Source organism: Lepidochelys kempii, chromosome 24, assembly GCF_965140285.1.
Source record: "Lepidochelys kempii isolate rLepKem1 chromosome 24, rLepKem1.hap1, whole genome shotgun sequence".
Taxonomy (NCBI): domain Eukaryota; kingdom Metazoa; phylum Chordata; order Testudines; family Cheloniidae; genus Lepidochelys; species Lepidochelys kempii.
The window spans coordinates 9,613,371-9,632,219 of record NC_136403.1 but is presented as its reverse complement, the minus strand read 5'-3'; the positions used below and the strand labels follow the sequence as shown (position 1 = coordinate 9,632,219).

General features: G+C 53.8%; 1 protein-coding gene across 3 annotated transcripts in view; it reads right to left on the bottom strand.

The window, feature by feature from the left end:
• Nucleotides 1-2,541: 2,541 nt before the first annotated feature.
• ARHGAP30 (Rho GTPase activating protein 30) overlaps nt 2,542-18,849 on the bottom strand; it is a 52,076-nt gene continuing 35,768 nt past the window's right edge. For 2 of the 3 annotated variants that reach the window (XM_073323434.2, XM_073323436.2), the window contains exons 11-12: nt 9,222-9,448; nt 2,542-8,353 (exon numbers count right to left, since the gene is read on the bottom strand). In XM_073323434.2, coding sequence (XP_073179535.1) covers nt 6,281-8,353; nt 9,222-9,448 — 2,300 coding nt within the window. In that variant the 3' untranslated portion in view covers nt 2,542-6,280. The remainder of the gene's footprint in view (nt 8,354-9,221; nt 9,449-18,849) is intronic. The other variant, XM_073323437.2, reaches the window with a different exon arrangement.

Below are 18,849 nucleotides of genomic sequence, written 5' to 3'. Positions count from 1 at the left end.
CTCCTCCCCGCCGCCATCTTAGTGCCGGGCACCTTGCGTCAGGGCTCCCGAGCGGACGCCATCTTAGTACGTGCCGTTGTGTTCCGTTGCTTCCGGCGGGCGCCATCTTAGTTCAGTGCGCTCTCCAAGCCAACTTCCGGCGGGGGCTCGCTTAATGCCCCCCGACTTCCGGTGGCGGGGAATGCCTTGGGCCAAGAGGCGTCTGGCAGGCGCCATTTTGGTTGAGGGCAGAACACAGTTCCGGTCATCTTTGCTAGGGGCAAAGGGCATTCCGGCTCCCAGGCTGCCCCTTGGCTCTGGCGGGCTCCTGGAGTGGGGTTCGGTTACTGCCCCCATATAAATGCCATAGATCGGTGGGGACTTGGGGGTGTTTTACTCCCCTCTTATATAGAGCTGGGAGGGTTTAACCCTCCCCCCATTAGGGTTTTACTCCTCTTTAGATTTGGGGGGTTTCCCCCTGCACCCGCGAGTGAGTTTTTTTAAACCTTCTCCCCCGTATTAGGGATTTTACCCCCTAGGGGGTTTTTAACCCTCCTCCCCCATTTGATGTGGCTTCTCCATTTCTGGAGATTTGCCCCCCGGCAGCCCGTTCTGTGCTCCTCTGCCAATCCCTTTGGGAGGGACCCCCCGGGTACTACATCAGGCACCCATGGTCGTTTTCTGCCTTGTGTCCTCCTGCCATCAGCTTTCCCTTCCCGTGCCCGAAGGCAGGCGGCGCCCACCCAGCCTCTTAATAGGGTTGCCGGGTGCCCGGTTTCCAACCGGAACACCCGGTCGAAAAGGGACCCTGGCGGCTGTGGTCACCAGTGCTGACCGGGCTGTTAAAAGTCCGGTCGGTGGCGCAGCGGGGCTAAAGCAGGCTCCCTGCCTGTCGTGGCTCTGCGCAGCTCCCGGAAGCAGCAGCGTGTCCCTCCTCCAGCTCCTAGGCGTAGGGGCAGCCAGGGGGCTCCGTGCGCTGCCCCCACTCCAAGTGCCAGCTCCACAGCTCCCATTGGCTGGGAACCGCAGCCAACGGAGGCTGTGGGGGCAGCACCTGCGGATGGGACAGCAGCGCCCAGAGCTGCCTGGCCACGCCTCCAAGTAGGAGCCAGAGCGGGGATCATGCTTCCAGGAGCTGCCTGAGATAAGCGCCGCCCGGAGCCCTTGCCTGAATCCTGATCCCTCTCCGGCCCTCCAAACCCCTCGGTCCCAGCCCTGAGCATCCTCCTGCACCCCAAACCCTCATCCCCAGTGCCCCCCGGAGCCCGCACTCCCAACCAGAGCCTCCCTGTGCCTCAACCCCCTGCCCCAGCCTGGAGCCTCCTACCACAGTCCGAACCCCTCAGCCCCAGCCTGGAGCCCCTTCCTGCACCCCAAATCCCTCATCCCCAGTCCCACACCAGAGCCCACACCTCCAGCTGGAGCCTGATAGTTTTAACACTCCTTGCCCATAGTAAAAGTTTGTTTTTTACTCCCCATAACATATAGGGGAGGGGGGTTACAAATCCCTGACAGGGGTAATTATTTCTCTGTGGATGTAGAGCATTTTTCACTCCCTTTATATATGGGGTTTTATTTACTCCTTGGAGGGTTTTACCCCCTGCCTGTAAAGTGTTGGTATTTTTTTTATATCCTTTACTAAAGGATTTGCTTACTTCCCCTTTATATAGGCAGTGTTGCCTAGTGCTAGAGCATTGGACTGGGACTCAGGAGATCTGGGTTCAGTTCTGCCTTTGATGTGCTGGGTGACCATGGGCAGGTGACCATGCCTTCCTGTACCTCAGTTCCCCCATCTGTAAAATGGGGATAATGTTACTGACCTTGGCATAGGAGCTGGCCCCTGAGCCGGTGAGGCACCCAGCCTGTCTGTGACAGATTCCACTAAGGGGAATGAGCCAACCCAGATCTACCTGTGGAGAGTTAATAGCTCACTAGCTGGGCAGGCAGTTAATTAGATAAGAAGCTGTTGGGCTTATGAGGACTCCAGGAGGAATTTAGCCCCAGAGCAGAGAAAGGTCCGGAGGACAGAGACTATTCAGGGGAGCGGGTTCGGAAGTGACTCCCAGTGGCGTCTCACCTCACTGGAGAATAGAAGTTTAGGGAGAGAAGAACGGGTTTCCAGAGCAGCCCAGGAGAACCAACTGGGCGTGGGACCTCCTGGGGGAGCTACCGGGGTCTGGCTCAGCAAGAAGAGGCTGGAATCTGGCTGAACACACAGCAAAGGCCCAAGCTCAAGGCAGGGAATCCAGCCTGAGCGTGCTCTGGGGCTAGAGGGGTGAAACATAAGACTGATTGTCCCAGGGCAGTGGGGGTCCTGTGGAGTAGTTGCATGAAGCGTTCAGTTATGCCTTTGTGTTGTGCTTTTTCATTAAATAAGTGAGTCCCTCTGAAGAGGACACTCTTTAATAGTGAAAACCCTGCGTGGACTTGTTTATGCACCAGGTGAAGGGAAATTGAGGCAGGAGCTCACCTGTAACATTGTGCCTGAACACAGGGGGTGTGCCGGGGGACCACCCCCACTGCCCTGGGACAATCAGTCTTATGTTTCTCCCCTCTAGCCCCATAATAGACCTGGTTTGGTTTGGTCCTGGACCAAAAAATAAAACAAAACCAAAGAACTGCTTGGCTTGAACCAAAATTGAATATTTTTATTTTTTCTTCACCAAAGCAAAACAAATTGTTGGTTTGGTTGGTTCGACCCAAAATAATTGTTGTCGGTATTTGGTGTTTCAGGTCATTTCAGGTTGTTTTCACCCCTTTTGTTGTTTTCGTTTTAGGAACTAGATCAGCTAAATGAAACCCTGCCTCGAAACAAAAAGTTGAAACGGTGCCTTTCCAAATGAACGGTTTCTACTTTTTTGACCCCTCCCACCTTTTGCCAAACCTCTTTGCCCAGTTCACCTGAATTCATTCATAGGTTTGGTGCCCTGAAAAATGCATTTTTCAGCAAATTTACTATTGCCTCCCCCCCCGACCCCATATCCATCCTGCTCTAATAAGGACCTCATCCTAAAATCCAGACCCGAGTACCGAGGTAGGGTCTGATTCTCATTTATACTAATGTCCTTTTACTCCACTGTGGCAGGGCCTTAAAGTGGGTGTATGTTACACTGGAGCAGGGGTAGACAAGCTGCTCGTTGGTAGCTCTGTTCCTGTTTCTGGGCTGAATGCTCTTCCCTTCGGGTGTCCTCAGGGGAGGTTCTGCAGGGGTGCATTGTGTCTCCCCTCCTGTTCGGTAGGAATGTGGGGCCGTGGGGAGGGCTAGGAAGGAGGGATGGGCTGCAGTGCCTTCAGGATGCTCATGATGCTCAGTATCTGATCTAGCCAGTGCTATTAGCTGTCTAGCCCAGGGTTTCAGGGAGATGAGAGCAAGCTGGCTGAAGCTCAATCTGGATCAGACTGAGGTGATGCAGGTAGGATGGTGAAAGCAACGAGATGGGAAGGTGAATCTAATGTCTCCCGCTCTGACCAGGGGCCTGTGCCCACCACCTGGGACCCAGGGTTCACAATCTTGGGGGTCATAGTGGATCTCCAGCTGATAGCAGCGAGGCCCAGGAATGGTTTTTCTCCTCTGCACCTGACCAGGAGATTGCAGCCGTTTCTTCCAGGTGCGGGGGCCACGCAGCGTAATCCACATTTTGGCCAGCTCGAGCCTGCGTTGATGCAGTGTGCTCTCCACGGGGCCACGCCTGGGGCCAATCTGGAGAGTCAAGCAGGTGTAGAATGCAGCAGCTAGCCCCCTAAGCAGTGCCGTTTGGGGACAGCAAGTCACTGGTGCGACGTGATCTGCACTGATTGGTGTCCAGACTGAATCTGAGCTGCTGAGTTTGGTCGATAAGGTCTCAGTGGGGCTGGGACTTTGCTGCCAGAGAGACCATCCTTCCCCACAGGCCTGAAATAGCCCAGGTCTATTGACCTTCAGGGCCTGCTGCAGGACACATCTGTTTATACCAGCTGCTGCAGAGGTGGGTGGGAGAGGCATCAGGTGAGGGCGGCAGGGTGCTTGGCAGACAATCTCCTTTTGTTTTTCTCAATTATAGCAGGGGTGACTAGAGCCTAGGACAGGGCTGCTTTGAATTTTTTTTGTCTAAACCTAATAATCTTTTCCCTTCGCCTTAAGACTCCTGCGCACTGCCAGAGGAAGGGGGAACAGGCCTGGGTGGAAGGAAATGAGAATCAGGCCCATCGTTTTTAATACCTCACTCCTGCCCCACAGTCCTCACCTATTCCCGTGCCAGGCTTCACGTAATTCTGCTGCTGCTGAACCTTTGGTGAGCCTAGCTCCTGTCCAGCCAGCTCAGGGGAAACACCTAATGCCCGGCCTGCGTCACTCCTTGCTACTCCAGTCTGGCTATCCCATGAGCACTTTGGCCCAATGAGACCAAGCATTGGCTCTGATCCTGCAATGGATCCAGGTGGGGAGGCCCCTGTGCCTGCGCAGAGCTCCATTAAGTCAAAGAGGGCTCAGCACAGGGAGCTGGACATGTGGAGCTCCTTGCAGGATCAGGCCCTGAGTGGTTTTGGTGAGGCGAGCCAATGGGGATGAAGGCCCCAGCCCTTACTGGGTTGGGCATGGGGAGTCCAACCCCCCCCACCTCAACATGCACACATTTTCAAATCAGACAGGATTTGAACCCAGCTCTTTGCCTGCAGAAGGCCCAGCTGGCAGTGCCACTGGCTTCGCTTTTTGAACTCATGTCGTTTGCAGACACTTTAAAGGGAAATGAGCCCTTTGTTCATTGTATCTGCAAGGCACGACACGGCACCGTTCAACCCAAGACCTGCGGTCTCTGGATTGCCCATTCAGGAGGACTCAGCAGCACAGGGCCAGATGATCTCGTTTTAAAAGCCACCACCACAACTGTGCGGATTTCTTCCAAACTATCTTTATTATCCCATGAGGGTACAGGAGCTACGAATCATTGTCAAACCCAAACCAGCTGCCGTCTCAGATTAACAAGAGTCTGGAGAACCCAAAGAGACCAATGAAATAAGATTACTAATGGAGCAACGCAGGGAGAAAAGTGAGTGGAAACCCAAGGACTCGGCTGCCCCTTTCATAGATGACAGCCAGCAGGAGGATGGACGTTAGAGGTGGACATGGACTGTACGTCCCACTTAGCCCATCAACCAGCTAATTCAGGCTCATTTCCTACCGTAGATTTTCTAGGGCTTTAGGCAGTGTCCTTGCACAGAAACCTGCCATGTGCCCGGAGAAGGGGGACAGGCTGGGCTGCAGAGGTGCAAGATCCCCTACATATGTGCTGACCGTGCCCTGGAGGGAGCATCAGAGAGGAGTCCAGCCACCGATGGCTGGTTCATTTGGCCTCTCTGTTGAGCCTGGCAACCACAAATAAGAAGGCTGAGCAGGGCCAGTGGTTTCTCTGAAATTACAAGGAGCTGGCTATAAACAGCTGATTGTCCTACATTGTTTCAGGAACAACCAGCAGCTGTTGCCGTTACGTTACAACCCGCTTGGGCGGGCTGCAAGTTTAGCAATGAAAGGTTCTGTGACCTACCAGGCTGGTCCCTGCAGCTAAGGGTTGCAGACTAACAGGAGAGAGGAAACCTTCTTGACCTGTTTATTTCCTAAAAGCAAAAGAGGAGATGTCTGCAAAGGGGTGGGTGAGCTAGGAGCAAGATTGCTGTGGTTTCAGCCCAGTGCCGTCTCTGGAGAGACCCTCTGCTGCTCTTGTTTTAAAAGTCATGACCCCCATGTCTCCAGGGCTGTTGTTCCCTCCCCTGGGGATGGAGATAAGATCTGGTGACCTTGCTCAAAGGTGCTGGCCCTCTGTAGCTCCCAGTGACCAGTGGGTTTTGTGAGTTCTCAGCACCTTGGAGAATTGAGCCTCCAATTATTCACAGGAGCACCAGCCCTGTGGCTTTCCCCACTCACCCAATGCCAAGCTGGGCCAGGTTCAGCCCTGGTGGAAGAGGATCTAGCTGACTGGAGCAGACATTGTTCTCTTCTGCGCTGAAGATGAACATCACTATTCTGGAGGAGACGCAGAGGGAATGGCTGGCTCAGTGATTGTGTCTGAACAGCGTTATCTCTGGCTGAGGCCCCATCGCAGTTTGGAGGGGCTGTCTCGGAAAGCAGATCCTTTCCCCTGAACCACACGATGTTTCTTCCTGCTGCACAACCCAACCCTCCCAGCCCCGGTCGTCCGGTGCCAGCCACCCGGAGCAGGGCTGGACTCGGAGCAGCGGGTGCAGGACGGTGCGTTAAGGCAGTAACCCACGTTGGTTGAGATTTGGCAGCCCACCAGTCAATGAGCATGGAACCATCCCCGCCGCTCCCTCACAACTCCTCCGACCCCCCGCAGTCCCTGATTTCAAAAGCCAGCGACCGCCGCTGCTGCGGGAGAGGCCCCGCTGCCTCTTCCGTGTCCGACGGTCGCTGGCCGAGCCTGGGCATGCTCAGCCTGCTCCTTGCTGCGGGCTCCTGGGCGAAGGACAGTGGCTCCTGGCCAGGCGCCAGGCACGGTTCGCAGGCCGTGTCAGGCAGTGGCGGGTGCTTGCCCAGAGCCAGGGCATCTGGCGACAGTAGCGCGCTGGTGCAGCTCAGCGGCCTCAAGGAGCGCTGGCCCACAGGCTTTAGGGCAGGCCTGGGGAACGGCGGGGGCTTCTCCACCTTGGGAGCGCCGTGCATCTCCCGCCCATCCCCCACGCAATAGGTCTGCATCCTCCTAACCGGGGCTTGGGCCAAGTGCCTCTCCTTGGCCAGGGCCACCGCCGTGTCGAAAGACATGCTGCCACCGTTACGCCAGCTGGTTCGCCTCTGCTTCTGGAGGGAGGTCTCGGCAGGCTCACGGCTCTCTGTGCTGCTGGGGCACTTCTCCAGGGCGCCGGGCGGGGGAGACTCCTCGTTCGACTCCATGCCCTCTGCGACTCGGCAGCACCCACCCAGGCTGACAGGGTGCGACTGCCTCTGGAAAGAGCCCCCTTTGCCCAGGCCAGTCTCCCCACCACTGGAGCTCTTCTCCGAAGCAGAGAGCTTGGGCCACGTGGACGCTTCACCTAGGTGCATATTCATGGTAGGAGGCATCCTGGCAAACTGGGGCTTGGGGGGCACTATGGGGACGGACTTCACCTGCTGGACTCGGACGGTGCTGGAAGTGACTCTCATGGGGGCGCTCCCGTCAGGGCGCACCCCGGCTGGCATGTCAGGCTCGGGGAGAGCGGGAAGGTCTGTGGGGTTCAGGGGCCCAGATTCCAGGGGAAGGCTTGTGGGGCCACTCCCCAGCAATGGGGAAGCGTCAGACCTGGACGCAAGATCCGAGCTAGTCTCAAGCAAGGGAGCAGCCTCAGGGCCACTCTCATACCCAGGGGTGGTGGAGGCTTCATGGCCTGTCCCTAGCAAGGAGATGGAGGCCTGGGGACCATTCTGATCCAGGGGGGCAGCAGTGGTCTCAAGGCCTGTCTCTAGAAAGGGGGCAGTGGACATGGGGCCACTCTCACATATGGGGACAGCAGGGGGCTCGGGCCCCGATACTGGTGAGAGGGCAGGGGTGATCTTCATTGCAAGAGGCTGAGGTGGGGCCTTTCCATTCTCTGGCTGTTTGGTCTCTGGCATGGGAGGAGCAGAGCCCCCTTGGCCCTCCTGCACTCTCACTTCCTCTGGGGCACGTCCATTGGCCTCCTGGCCCTGAGCACATGGAGCCAGCTCTGCCTCCCGTTGCCTCGGGGCCTGCACCTGCTCATCTCCGGCATGGCTGGCTTGGGCGGCGTGGCCTTCGCTCTCCAGAGCCCATGTGCCCTGGTCCTCCCCAACTGGTGCTACATCAGTGGTGGACTCAGTTCTGGGTGGGCCAGGGCCTGCTTCCAGACCATCGCCCCCTGTCACCTTTTTGTCTTCTTCTCGCTGGCCGGCTGGGCTGGGCTCCGTGGCCGTTCCCTCAGCCCCCTCCCCTTCGAGCCCCTCTGGCTGGCAAAGGGCACCATGGGGATCTTCGGCGACCTCCTTGCTCCAACGTGGCCTGGCTAGTTCTGAAGCATGAGGGCCATCTGGCAGAGGCACCTTGGTGCTGCTGCCTTCTTTGGATGAAGAGGAGCCGTTGGTGTTGCTAGGTAATGGCCCCTCAGCAGGTTTTGGGGGCTGGTTGCTCAGCATCTCTTGAGCCATTTCGCCACCCAGCGCACTCTCTGGGAGAGGCACGTCCCACCCATGCTGCGCCCCGAGCTGCTGCAGCTTCTCTAGGTCGGCAGCTAAGGGGCTCAGGTCATCATAGGCGCTCAGGAATGCGTCCTCAGAGTCCGTCTCCTTGGAGAGCTCCTCGGAGTCGGAGCAGCTGGTGGCCATGTAGTACTGCTCCTCGTTCATGCACTCCTCGATGGAGAGGTACTCCAGGGGTGGCTCCACTGAGAACTCCAGCTAGGGATTGAAAGCACGCAGAAGGCTGGTCACACCATGACTGCAGGCGCTGTCACTGGCATGAGCGTGGCCTTGATTTGGCAGATGGAGGTTTTAACAGCCTCCCGTTTCCCTGGGTGGGCACGGCTGGCACGGTGTTCTCAGCCGGGGCCCCTCCACTCTGCATTCACTTCCCCACTGGGCCTGTCGCAGCCAGAATTTGCCTCTCTGGTTTCCCAGGCTTTCCTGAGAGTGGGAAGGAGCAGCTGGGGGTCTTCAGGGCAGGGGTCTTGCCTCCTTCTGTAGCACCCTTTGGGTGCTACAGAGATGGCATGTAGTAATGAGGGGACAGCGTTCCTATGGGGCGGCTGAGACAATGGGCCAATTTGTACCAGGTATGTAACCTGTAATTAACGGGCCTACAGGAAGCAGTAGCTGCATAATACAATCTATCCCCTTCATCCGGAGTGTCTGTCTGTCCATCTATCTAATCTATCCATCCTCCTACTCACCCCTCTGTCTGTCTGTCCATCCCCACACAGTCCTTTAGCTGTCCATCCAGCCATGTCTTCCTTCTTCTCCAACACATTCCTCTATTTATCCATCCCCAGCCTCATCCCTCTAGCTATCCATCCAGCCATGCCTCTCTCCTCCCTTCCTCCCCATACATCTGCCTGTCTGCCCATCCTCACACCCACCCCTCTCTGTCTGTCTATCCTCATACACACCCCTCTAGCTTTCTGTCTGTCCACCCCCTTGCACACCCTTCTAGCTGTCTGTCTAGCCATCCCTTCCCCTCTTCCTACAAATCCTAGCTCACTGCTGCAGTTTCTAATACACGGCTGGTGCTAAAGCCAGGATCTAGATTTCAGCACGACCGGGAACTTACGTTCATGAACCTGCTCTCCATGAAGTCATCCATTCCTTGGAAGCCATCCAGCATGTCCCCAGCAAAATCGGAGGTGGTCTCTTCCAGCAAGCTCTTCTCTGGCTGGTCGCCTTCTGTGCTACAGTCCTGCCAGGTGTCCTGGTTGTCGAGAAATGAGAAAGAGTCCTGCACCTCCATGGACAGCCTGTTCTCCTCTGAGTCCAGAGCACTCGCCGGCTTTGTATCTGCTTCAACAATTAAACACAGAAGATGGATTCAGCGAGGAGTCCCCGCAGCCCTTCTAGCTAAAGGGGGTGACACGGGACAGATGTTCCTCACAGGGCTGGACTCCAGCCCTAGGCCCAGGAGAAGACTAGGCCTCCCTGCCCCAAGATTGTTCTACAGCAGCGAGAGAATCAGCCATCACAGCCAGTTACCATGGCAGGAGTGGTACCGAAGTTACTGTGCACTAATACTATGCGGTGTGGCTTTCTGTCCCCCTCTAGCAGGGACTCGGCCAGTTTAAGATTGAGGAGCCTGCTGCAGGCTTGGCTAAGTCTCTTAGTTCATGATGAGCTTGGAGGTCCCAGATTCAATCCCCACGCTGACCAACCTGTGCAGGCACATCAAAGTTACGTTACCTAGCGTTTCCTTTCCAAACCAAAACCTGATACTAGGAACCACAGACAGAGATGAGAAAGCCCTCTCAGGTCCAATCCTGCTCCCCCGCGCCCAAAAGGGCTGCAGTAGGATTGTTGACCGGCTCTCAGCTGGGCCTAGCTTCTGCACAACACAGCAGACTTGGGGCGGCATCAGAGAAACGGTCCCGGCTCCCTGATTCTTGCCCATGATACAAGCCAGAGCAGCTTGGAATCTGCTTTAACCCGTGCTAGCTGGGTGTGGTTTAGTGCCCAGGAGATGATACACCAGGTGGGGATTGCTGGTGCTCTTCCCACAGCAACACGCTTCCTCTCACCTCAATATGCCCCCTCTATGCCCATGGCTCTGGGGTGGGAGGTGTAGGAGCCAGCTGTGGCTGTTTGTACCTGCCGGCGACTCGGCCAGAGCAGGAGAGTCATGGGAGGTCTCCACTCCCTTTCCGTTGCCTAAGCAGCTCACTGGGTGCAGATGAAGGCAGAGAATCACCCCAGCATGTTCTCTAGGGCTTTGTCCAGTCCAGGCGTAGCCCCAGAGGGATGGGGCTCCCACCACTTCCCCTCGGAGACTGTTCCACCGGCCAATAGACCCTCAGTTGGGAGTGACCGGGGCGGGGGGGGGGGAGGGGGAATTCTTTCTTCGTGTAACTAGGTGAAGAAATGCTACTGCAGTCCATGGAGCTGCACCCCTTTACACCAGCAGATAACTTGGCCCAGCTGCAGATTTAACCTAAATTCCCCCTTTTTTAACTTTGTCAGGTTCACAGGCCAGCCCAGAATAATTCGTCTCTGTCTCCGCCGCACCCTCCGGACGCTTGGGGAGTGTTGCGTTATCTCCAGGTCTCTGCGTGCTCGAGAACAAGCTAGCCCGAAATTCAGCGACAAGGTCCCTGGATTTGGGGAGGTGCTCCTGTGCAGCTGGCTCTGGCACCTGTAGCAGCTTCATTTAAATATCCAAAATCTGAGGGTTTTTTAATGAAATATGTAAATGATAAATCGACCAATGGTGCAGCAACTCACGCCCGCTCCTGGGTTACGTATTGTGAAATGCAGTGGGATTTATTTTACGCCGTTCCCGACCCATTGGACGCAATGCAGATTTTGGTACCCACAGTGCCTAAATGCTTTGTGGCAGCTGCCGGGAGGAAGCTGGGGGTTTGAGCAACTGGGCTGGCAGGAAGAGAAGAAAAGGGAAGGCGTGTGAGACACAAAGGGGGAAGGGAAGTTTGTAGATGTTGAGGCCAGAATGGACCATTAGATCATCAAGTCTGATCTGTAGAGTTTCATCTCCTTCCTCCTGTATTGAGCCCAGTAACTTGTGTTTGGCTAAAGGATGTCTCCCAGAAGGCACCCGCTCTGGATCCGAAGACATCTCGAGCTGGAGAATCCATCACTTCCCTTGGGTGCTTGTTCCAGTGGTTACCCACCCTCACTGTTAGAAATTTGCCTTATTTCTAACTGGAACATGCGTGGTTTTAACTTCCAGCCACTGGGTCTTGTTCTGCCTTTGGTTGGGGACGGGGGGCAGGAGACCACTGGGACCTTCAACAGAACCGGGAGCCTTGGCTCTTGGGGGGCACACGCTTGGCCAGAGAAATCCAGTTCAATGTGGGCCCAGGGCATCAGGAGTTCTGTGCTGGAAGGAAGCTGACCAAGGGAGGGAGGGAAGGAAGGAAGGAGACACCCAGGAGAAGTGACTAGGTCCAGATCCATTGCCCTGAAGTTCTGCTCAGCTTCTCCTGTGCCTGATTCTGGATCTGCACAGTTAGAAAATTGTTCCTATGAATCCAACTGAAATCTCCCTTGCTGCAATCTAAGACAATTCATTCTTGTCCTCCCCCTTGGTGAATGTAAGAATGGCCAGACTGGGTCAGATCAATGGTCCGTCGAGCCCAATATCCTGTCTTCCGACAGAGGCTGATGCCAAATGCTTCACCGGGAATGAACAGAACAGGGCAACTATTGAGTAATCCATCCCCTGTCGACCAATCCCAGCTTCTGGCAGTTGGAGGTTTAGGGACACCCAGAACGTGGGTTGCTTCCCTGACCATCTTGGCTAACAGCCATTGATGGTCCTATCCTCCAGGAACTTACCTAATTATTTTTGGCACCCAGTTATATTTTTGGCCTTCAGTACGTCCCCTGGCAACAATTTCCACAAATTGATCGCAGTGTGTGAAGAAATACTTCCTTTTTTGTTTTAAACCTCCTGCCTATTAATTTCATTGGCTGACCCCCGGGTCTTGTGTTATGTGAAGGGGTAAATCCTTATTCACGTTCTCTGCACCAGTCATGATTATATAGACCTCTATCATATCCCCCTTAGTCGTCTCTTTCCCAGACTGAACAGTCCCAGTCTTCTTAATCTCTCCTCATGCAGAAGCTGCTCCAGACCCCTAATCATTTTTGTTGCTCTTCTCTGTACTTTTTCCAATTCAAAATATCTTTTATTGAGATGGGGCAACCAGAACTGCACGCAGTATTCAAGGTTGGGGCATACCATGGATTTATATAATGGTGTTATCATAGAATATCAGGGTTGGAAGGGACCTCAGAAGGTCATCCTGCTCAAAGCAGGACCAATCTCCCATTTTTGTCCCAGATCCCTAAATGGCCCCCTCAAGGATTGAACTCACAACCCTGGGTTTAGCAGGCCAATGCTCAAAACACTGAGCTATCCCTCCCCCCAAAGGGAGGGATAGATATGATATTGTCTATCCCTTTCCTAATAGTTCCTAACATTTTGTTAGTGTTTTTGACGGCTGCTGCACATTGTAACCTATCACTTAAATCATCCTCTGTACCAGATGATGGAGGGTAGCTAATGCAACATCTATTTTTAAAAAAAGTCTCCAGAGGCTATCCCGGCCATTCCGCTCCCGTAAACCTAACTTCAGTACCTGGCAAATTATTTGACACTAGAGTAAAGAACAGAATTATCAGACATACAGATGAACACAATACACTGGGGAAGAATCAACATGGCTTTAGTAAAGGGAAATTGTGCCTCAATCTATCAGAATTCTGTGACGATATCAACAAGCATGTGGACAAGGATGATCCAGTGGATATAGTGTACTTGGACTTTCAGAACGCCTATGCCAATGTCCATCACCAAAGGCTCGTAAGCAAAGTAAGCAGCCATGGGATAAGAGGGAAGATCCTCTAATGGATCAGTAACTGGTTAAAAGATAGGGTAGGAAATGGTCAGTTTTCACAGTGGAGAGAGGTGAATAGTGGTGTCCCCCAGGAGTCTGTACTGAGACCAGTACTTTCAACATATTCATAAATGATCTGGAAAAAGGGGTGAACAGAGAGATGGCAAAGTTTTCATATGATACAAAATTACTCAAGATAGTTAAGTCCAAAGCTGCCTGAAGAGTTACAAAGGGATTGCATAAAACTGGGTGATTGGGCAACAAAATGACAGATGAAATTCAATGTCAATAAATGCAAAATAATGCACACTGGAAAAAAATCATCTGAACTACACATACGAAATGATGGGATCTAAATTAGCTGTCACCACTCAAGAAAGATCTTGGAGTCATTGTGGATAGTTCCCTGAAAACATCATCTGCTCAATGCTCTGGGTGTCCCTAAACCTCCAAAAGCTAGGATTGGATGCCCAGGGATGGATCACTCAATAATTGCCCTGTTCTGTTCATTCCTTCTAGCATCTGGCATGGGCCACTCTCAGAGATATGATACTGGGCTAGCTGGACCAGTGGTCTGACCCAGTCTGGCCATTGTTATTTGAATGGTTTCAGAGTAACAGCCGTGTTAGTCTGTATTCACAAAAAGAAAAGGAGTACTTGTGGCACCTTAGAGACTAACCAATTTATTTGAGCATAAGCTTTCGTGAGCTACTTGCATCCGATGAAGTGAGCTGTAGCTCACGAAAGCTTATGCTCAAATAAATTGGTTAGTCTCTAAGGTGCCACAAGTACTCCTTTTCTTTTTGTTATTTGAATGCAATTGAGCAGGTGGGAACAAGGAGGCAGCTAAGCACCCCATCACCGGCCCCGAAGTGTCATGACCCACAGGTCGCAAACCCAGGTCTGTAGGAGTCCTGGGAGGGTCATCAGGCTCCAAGCCTTCACCCAGCCAGTTAGAGGCCTCACCTAGAACTGGGAATCCCTGAAGCCCAGCTCAGCTAGAAGGCTCTACTCCTGGGCCCCAATTGGTGGAACACCAGAGCTTCTGACTGGCCCACTGCCCCTACTTAAGCAAGAAGGCAAAACAGGAAGTTGCCTGTACAGTTGGGCTCTGCCCCGCTTTGGATTGCTCACCTAGTGTTACCCACTCTTGGTTTCCTCCTGCGGCCTGACTCTCTGTTCCTGACCGGGCCTCTTGATTCTGAGCCCTGGCTGCTGTGGGGACCCTGCCCCCCACCCTATGTTAATCATTAAGCCCAGCTGCCTATGTCCCAGCCCTGACACTAAGTGCTCTGTGGACACAGGTGGTTTGTGGACCACCGTTTGGGAACTGCTGGCCTAGTGGTTAAGGCTCAAATTCACAAAGCACTGCAATGCGTGCTTGAGTTTTGACTCCAGCGGACCTACTCACACGTTTAAAGCGAAGCGTATGCTCGAGTGCTGTCCTGAAATGGGGCCTGCCACACCCGCCTGGGATTCAGAAGACCTGGATTCTCTTTCCACCTCGGCCGCAGATTAATGCTCTGTCTGCGCTACGGAGACCATCCGGCAAAGCCCTCTAGCCCAGACGTCGCCCATACCGGCAGACGGGGTTTTTTCTGCTGGCGTAACGAGCACCACTAACGACACCAGCTACGTTCCCAGAAGCCCTCTTTCCCTGACCCCTTAATCAAGGAGGCTTGAGCTGCACCACACATTTTGCCGACATGGCGATGCTGGCTAGGAGCCTGACAAAAAATCACCCGCCCTAACTGGTGTAGCCGCATGTACACCAAGAGAAGAGTGCTTCTGGAGGTGGTGAGGCTGAGTGAAGAACTCTTTTTGCCATCTAGGAGGCTTTGCCGGCACGCCCGTAGCAGCCAAGGCTCTGTAGAGTAGCCATGCCCTCACTGCGTCCAGGTGGGCAGGTCATGTCTCTGTGCCCCTAAATGGGGACAGCAAAACCAACCCCCTTAGCCCAGAGGGCTGTTATCAGGCGTCACTCGTGCGTGTCTGGGAAATGCTTGGAGCCCTCTGGCACAGGGAGGTGCAGAAAGACACAGCATTGTTATGCTTGACGGTCTCTGGGTCCAAATAAAGCCTCAAACTCTCTCTGCTGCCCCCCACCCCCACCCCCAGGACACTGTAGCTAGCTGTGATACTGCTCTGGCCCCCGGCACCGCTGCAACTGGGGCAGGAGCAATGGAAGTGCCCGAATGTGGGAAGGCCACCGGTGCCCGAACCATGCCCCCCCACACACGGAGCCACCGCCCCCGGGCCCTGCCCCCACGCCGCCCCTTCTCTTCAAGCCTCTGCCCCCGTGCCCCCCGGGGCCCTGCCCCATGCCACCTCTTCCCCACAAGACTCTGCCCCCCCGCTCACTCCTCTCCGCCCCCTCCCCCGTTACTCTCCCTTACGGCTGGTAAAAAGTGCGGTGGCCATGTCTCCCTGGTCCCCCCTGTTCCAGCACCCCTGGTCTAAGCCCCTCGCAATCTGTAGGGAATTGATCCTCGCCACTAGAGCCAAGTGGATAATTGATTGGTCAGGGTGGGGGCTGAATCTGAAATAAATTCCCGTTCCAACCCAACCTGAAATGCTTTGGGTTTTTCTCCTCCAAACAGAACAGCAGCGAGCAAAGGAGTTTGGGGGCCGAATGAACCACTTTGTTTGACCCGAAACGGCTTGGTTTGTTTTTTGTTCTGGGATGTCTTTCACCTTTTTAAATTTTTTTAAATAACTAAAGCTAGCTTTCAAAATGAAATTGTTCGGTTTGACTCATTTGCATTTATTCAACCAAAACTTTTTGCTGACTGTGACCCCGATTTGCAGATTGTTTCGGTGCCTGCCAAAGTATGTTTGTGAGGGGGGGTTGGGCACATTTACTCTTCTCTGCTCACAACCCCGCAGTGAGGTAGGACAGGGCTACTGTCTCCATTGCAAAGAGAGGCACAAAGTGACTTGCACAAAGTCACCCAGGCCAGGGAAAGGAATGTTGGCCTCAGAAGTCCCAGGCTGGCACGTTAATCACTGGTCGAGCCTGCCACTCTGCACAGCCGTGCCCTTGGAGGAGCTGCCGAGAAATGCAAACTCGCCAGGGCTGGGCAAACATCACGGTGGAGACTGGAAGCTTGGGGGGAGGGGGAGGGGGAAGGCCAAGTGAACCCCTAACCTACTCGTGCAGCGGTGGCAGAGGAGGAGAGCGGGAGAGAGGCACATTCAGAAACAACATGGGGTAGAGGAAGGGAAAGTTCCCTAAATACGCCCTGTGGATCTGAAGTCTGGCTGCCTCATCACTGACCTGCCTCGACTCAGAATGGGGAAGTGAGATGCAACGAACTGCTTCAGAGGGCACGTCACCTGCCTCTCCTGCCACCCGCGCCTGGGTGGCTGTTGATTCTGTTGTGTACTGTTTGGGCTGGACTACGAGCTCCCTAGGGCATGGGCTGGCTCCATGATTTGCATGTACAACACCTAGAACTATAGGGCCCTGATCCCTTTTTGAGGACCTTAGACACTGCCACAGCAGAGGAGAACACAGCCTGCATGTCAACATAAAAGACAATCTGACCCTGAACTGAACCCAAGTTTGGGTCCCAGTCATAGGTGTCAACTTCCCCTGTTTCCTGTGGGTGCTCGACCCTCCTCTGCCCCTCCCCCACTCCACCCCTTCCATGAGGCCCCGCCCCTGCCCCGCCTCTTTCCTGCCCCCATTCCAATCCCTTCCCCAAGGTCCCCGCCCCAACTCTGCCCCCTCCCTGCCAACATTCCAACCCCTTCCCCAAATCCCCGCCCTGGCCCTGCCTTTTCCTCTCCTCCTCCCCTGAGCGTGCCACTTTCCCACTCCTCCCCCGCCTCCCGGAGCGTGCTAACACTGCCAAACAGCTGTTTGGTGGCGGCTGGGCGGGAAGCGCTGGGAGGTAGGCGGAGGAGCGGGGACGCGGCGCGCTAAGGGGGGAGGAGGAGGTGGGGTGGGGGGTACTTGGCTGCAGAGCACCCACTAATTTTTCTCTTCCCCTATGGTCCCAGTGCCTTTCACAAAGTCTAGGGTTCTAGATCCAGGGCGACCTCTAGTTCTTAACAATCTCAGATGTTCCTCCTCCTAACCGCGAGGTGAAACTTAAAACCACAAGTCCAGGTGAAACTTAAAAACACAACAACTGCTGGGGATAAAAGTCTAATTCAACGCCAGGAGCAGGAAAGTCCTGATTACCCATCCAATTCCCCTGCAAAATACAGCACAATAACACGTGCAACCAATGAAACACAAGGCGGGAGCAATCCAGCATCAGAACCAATTCTCACTGGCTGAGAGCACCCCGTAGGCAGGGCACTTTACAGCTGATGAGAGCTGCTGCTTCTTACTTTTATAGCTGCCACCCTACATGTACAGCTGCTTCCCTGTCTGAACTTGAGCTCAAGTCCCTGTCGAAGCGGATGCTCTCACAATACTTACTGCACCAAGAGGCTCCCAGTTCTGCATTAGGATGCCTCAGGACGGTGCCAGAAATTAGTGCTAGACCATTTGTTGCAAAGAGGGTGGTGATCAATTGTTCTCTTGAGTTCAGGAGAAGGAGGATAGGCTTAAACTGCAGCAAGGGAGGTTTAGGTTAGATATTAGAAAAAGCTTTCTAACCCTAAGGCTAGTTAAGCTCTGGAACAGGTGACCCAGGGAGGCTGTGGAATCCCCAGCCCGGTGATTTTTAAGAAGAGGTTGGACACACCCTTGTCAGGGATCGGCAGGGTTTACACGATCTTGCCTCAGCACAGGGCGAAGGACGAGACGCCCTTCCAGCCCTCCAGTTCTCGGATTCTACAATGTCACAAGTACGCTCACAGCTCGAGCCCTGCACGGACACAAAATTTGTATCCGCATCTGATCCGTGATGTGCAAACATGGTCCACAGCTATAAAGCGGAGAGCTGCAGATTTGCAGGGCTCTACTCACAACCCCAGTGCATCAGCTGCTGCAAAAGAAACGGAAACCTGAACTTGGCCCCGGGCAGGGGGAGAAGCTTGTCAGTTTATCCATAAAATCTATTTGCAATTTTCACATTGTTGCATATTTTGGACTGAGGAGATCTTAAAACTCAGGTCGATTTAAGCTCCAAAATGCAGGAGTTTGGTACAAAACACGATGTAAGAAAACCCCAAATCAGTAGCCACATTTCAATTAAATTTTTGGTTATTATTGTTTTTGTTTAAATTCCAATTTAAAAACACTTTTTCATTTGGATTTCACCCCCCTGTGGAGTGTGCAACCCTGACATTGAGGCACTGTGCTAGCTCAGTGACACTCAGACTGACACTCAGGAGCAGCAAGTGGCTTGTTCATGTGGCTCCTGCAGCTCTTTGCAGCACCTGATATTAAAACACGGGGTGATTTAATTATTAACCCGTCTGAGTTATTACCCAAGCAGGATGTTTTTACTATGTTAGTTACCAATTGGAGAATACTTGGTCAGTCATTTTTCTGTGCGAATAATATATATATAGTAAATGAAACCATGAATTCACACTCCCCTGGCTCTTTGGGGTAATGTTGATCACTAATTTGGCTCCTGAACCACTGAGGTCTGAGTATCACTGCGCTCACATAACCCACTGGCCAGCATGTATTACCAGCCTTCCCAGCTCTATGCCTGAGGATGCGAGTCTGTTACCAGCCCGTATAGGCTGCTGTAGGTCTTTCATTCAAGCTGTAGCCACTCCTGATGCCAGCTCTGGAGATCCCCAGTGCATCACACCAGAAAGTGAAACTGACGCATCTGTCTATTTCGCAGGAAGGAGTCAGTGGTGAAATATATTTTAGACTTCAGAAATTCTTTACATTTCTTTCTGCCCCTTGCACAAGGAACG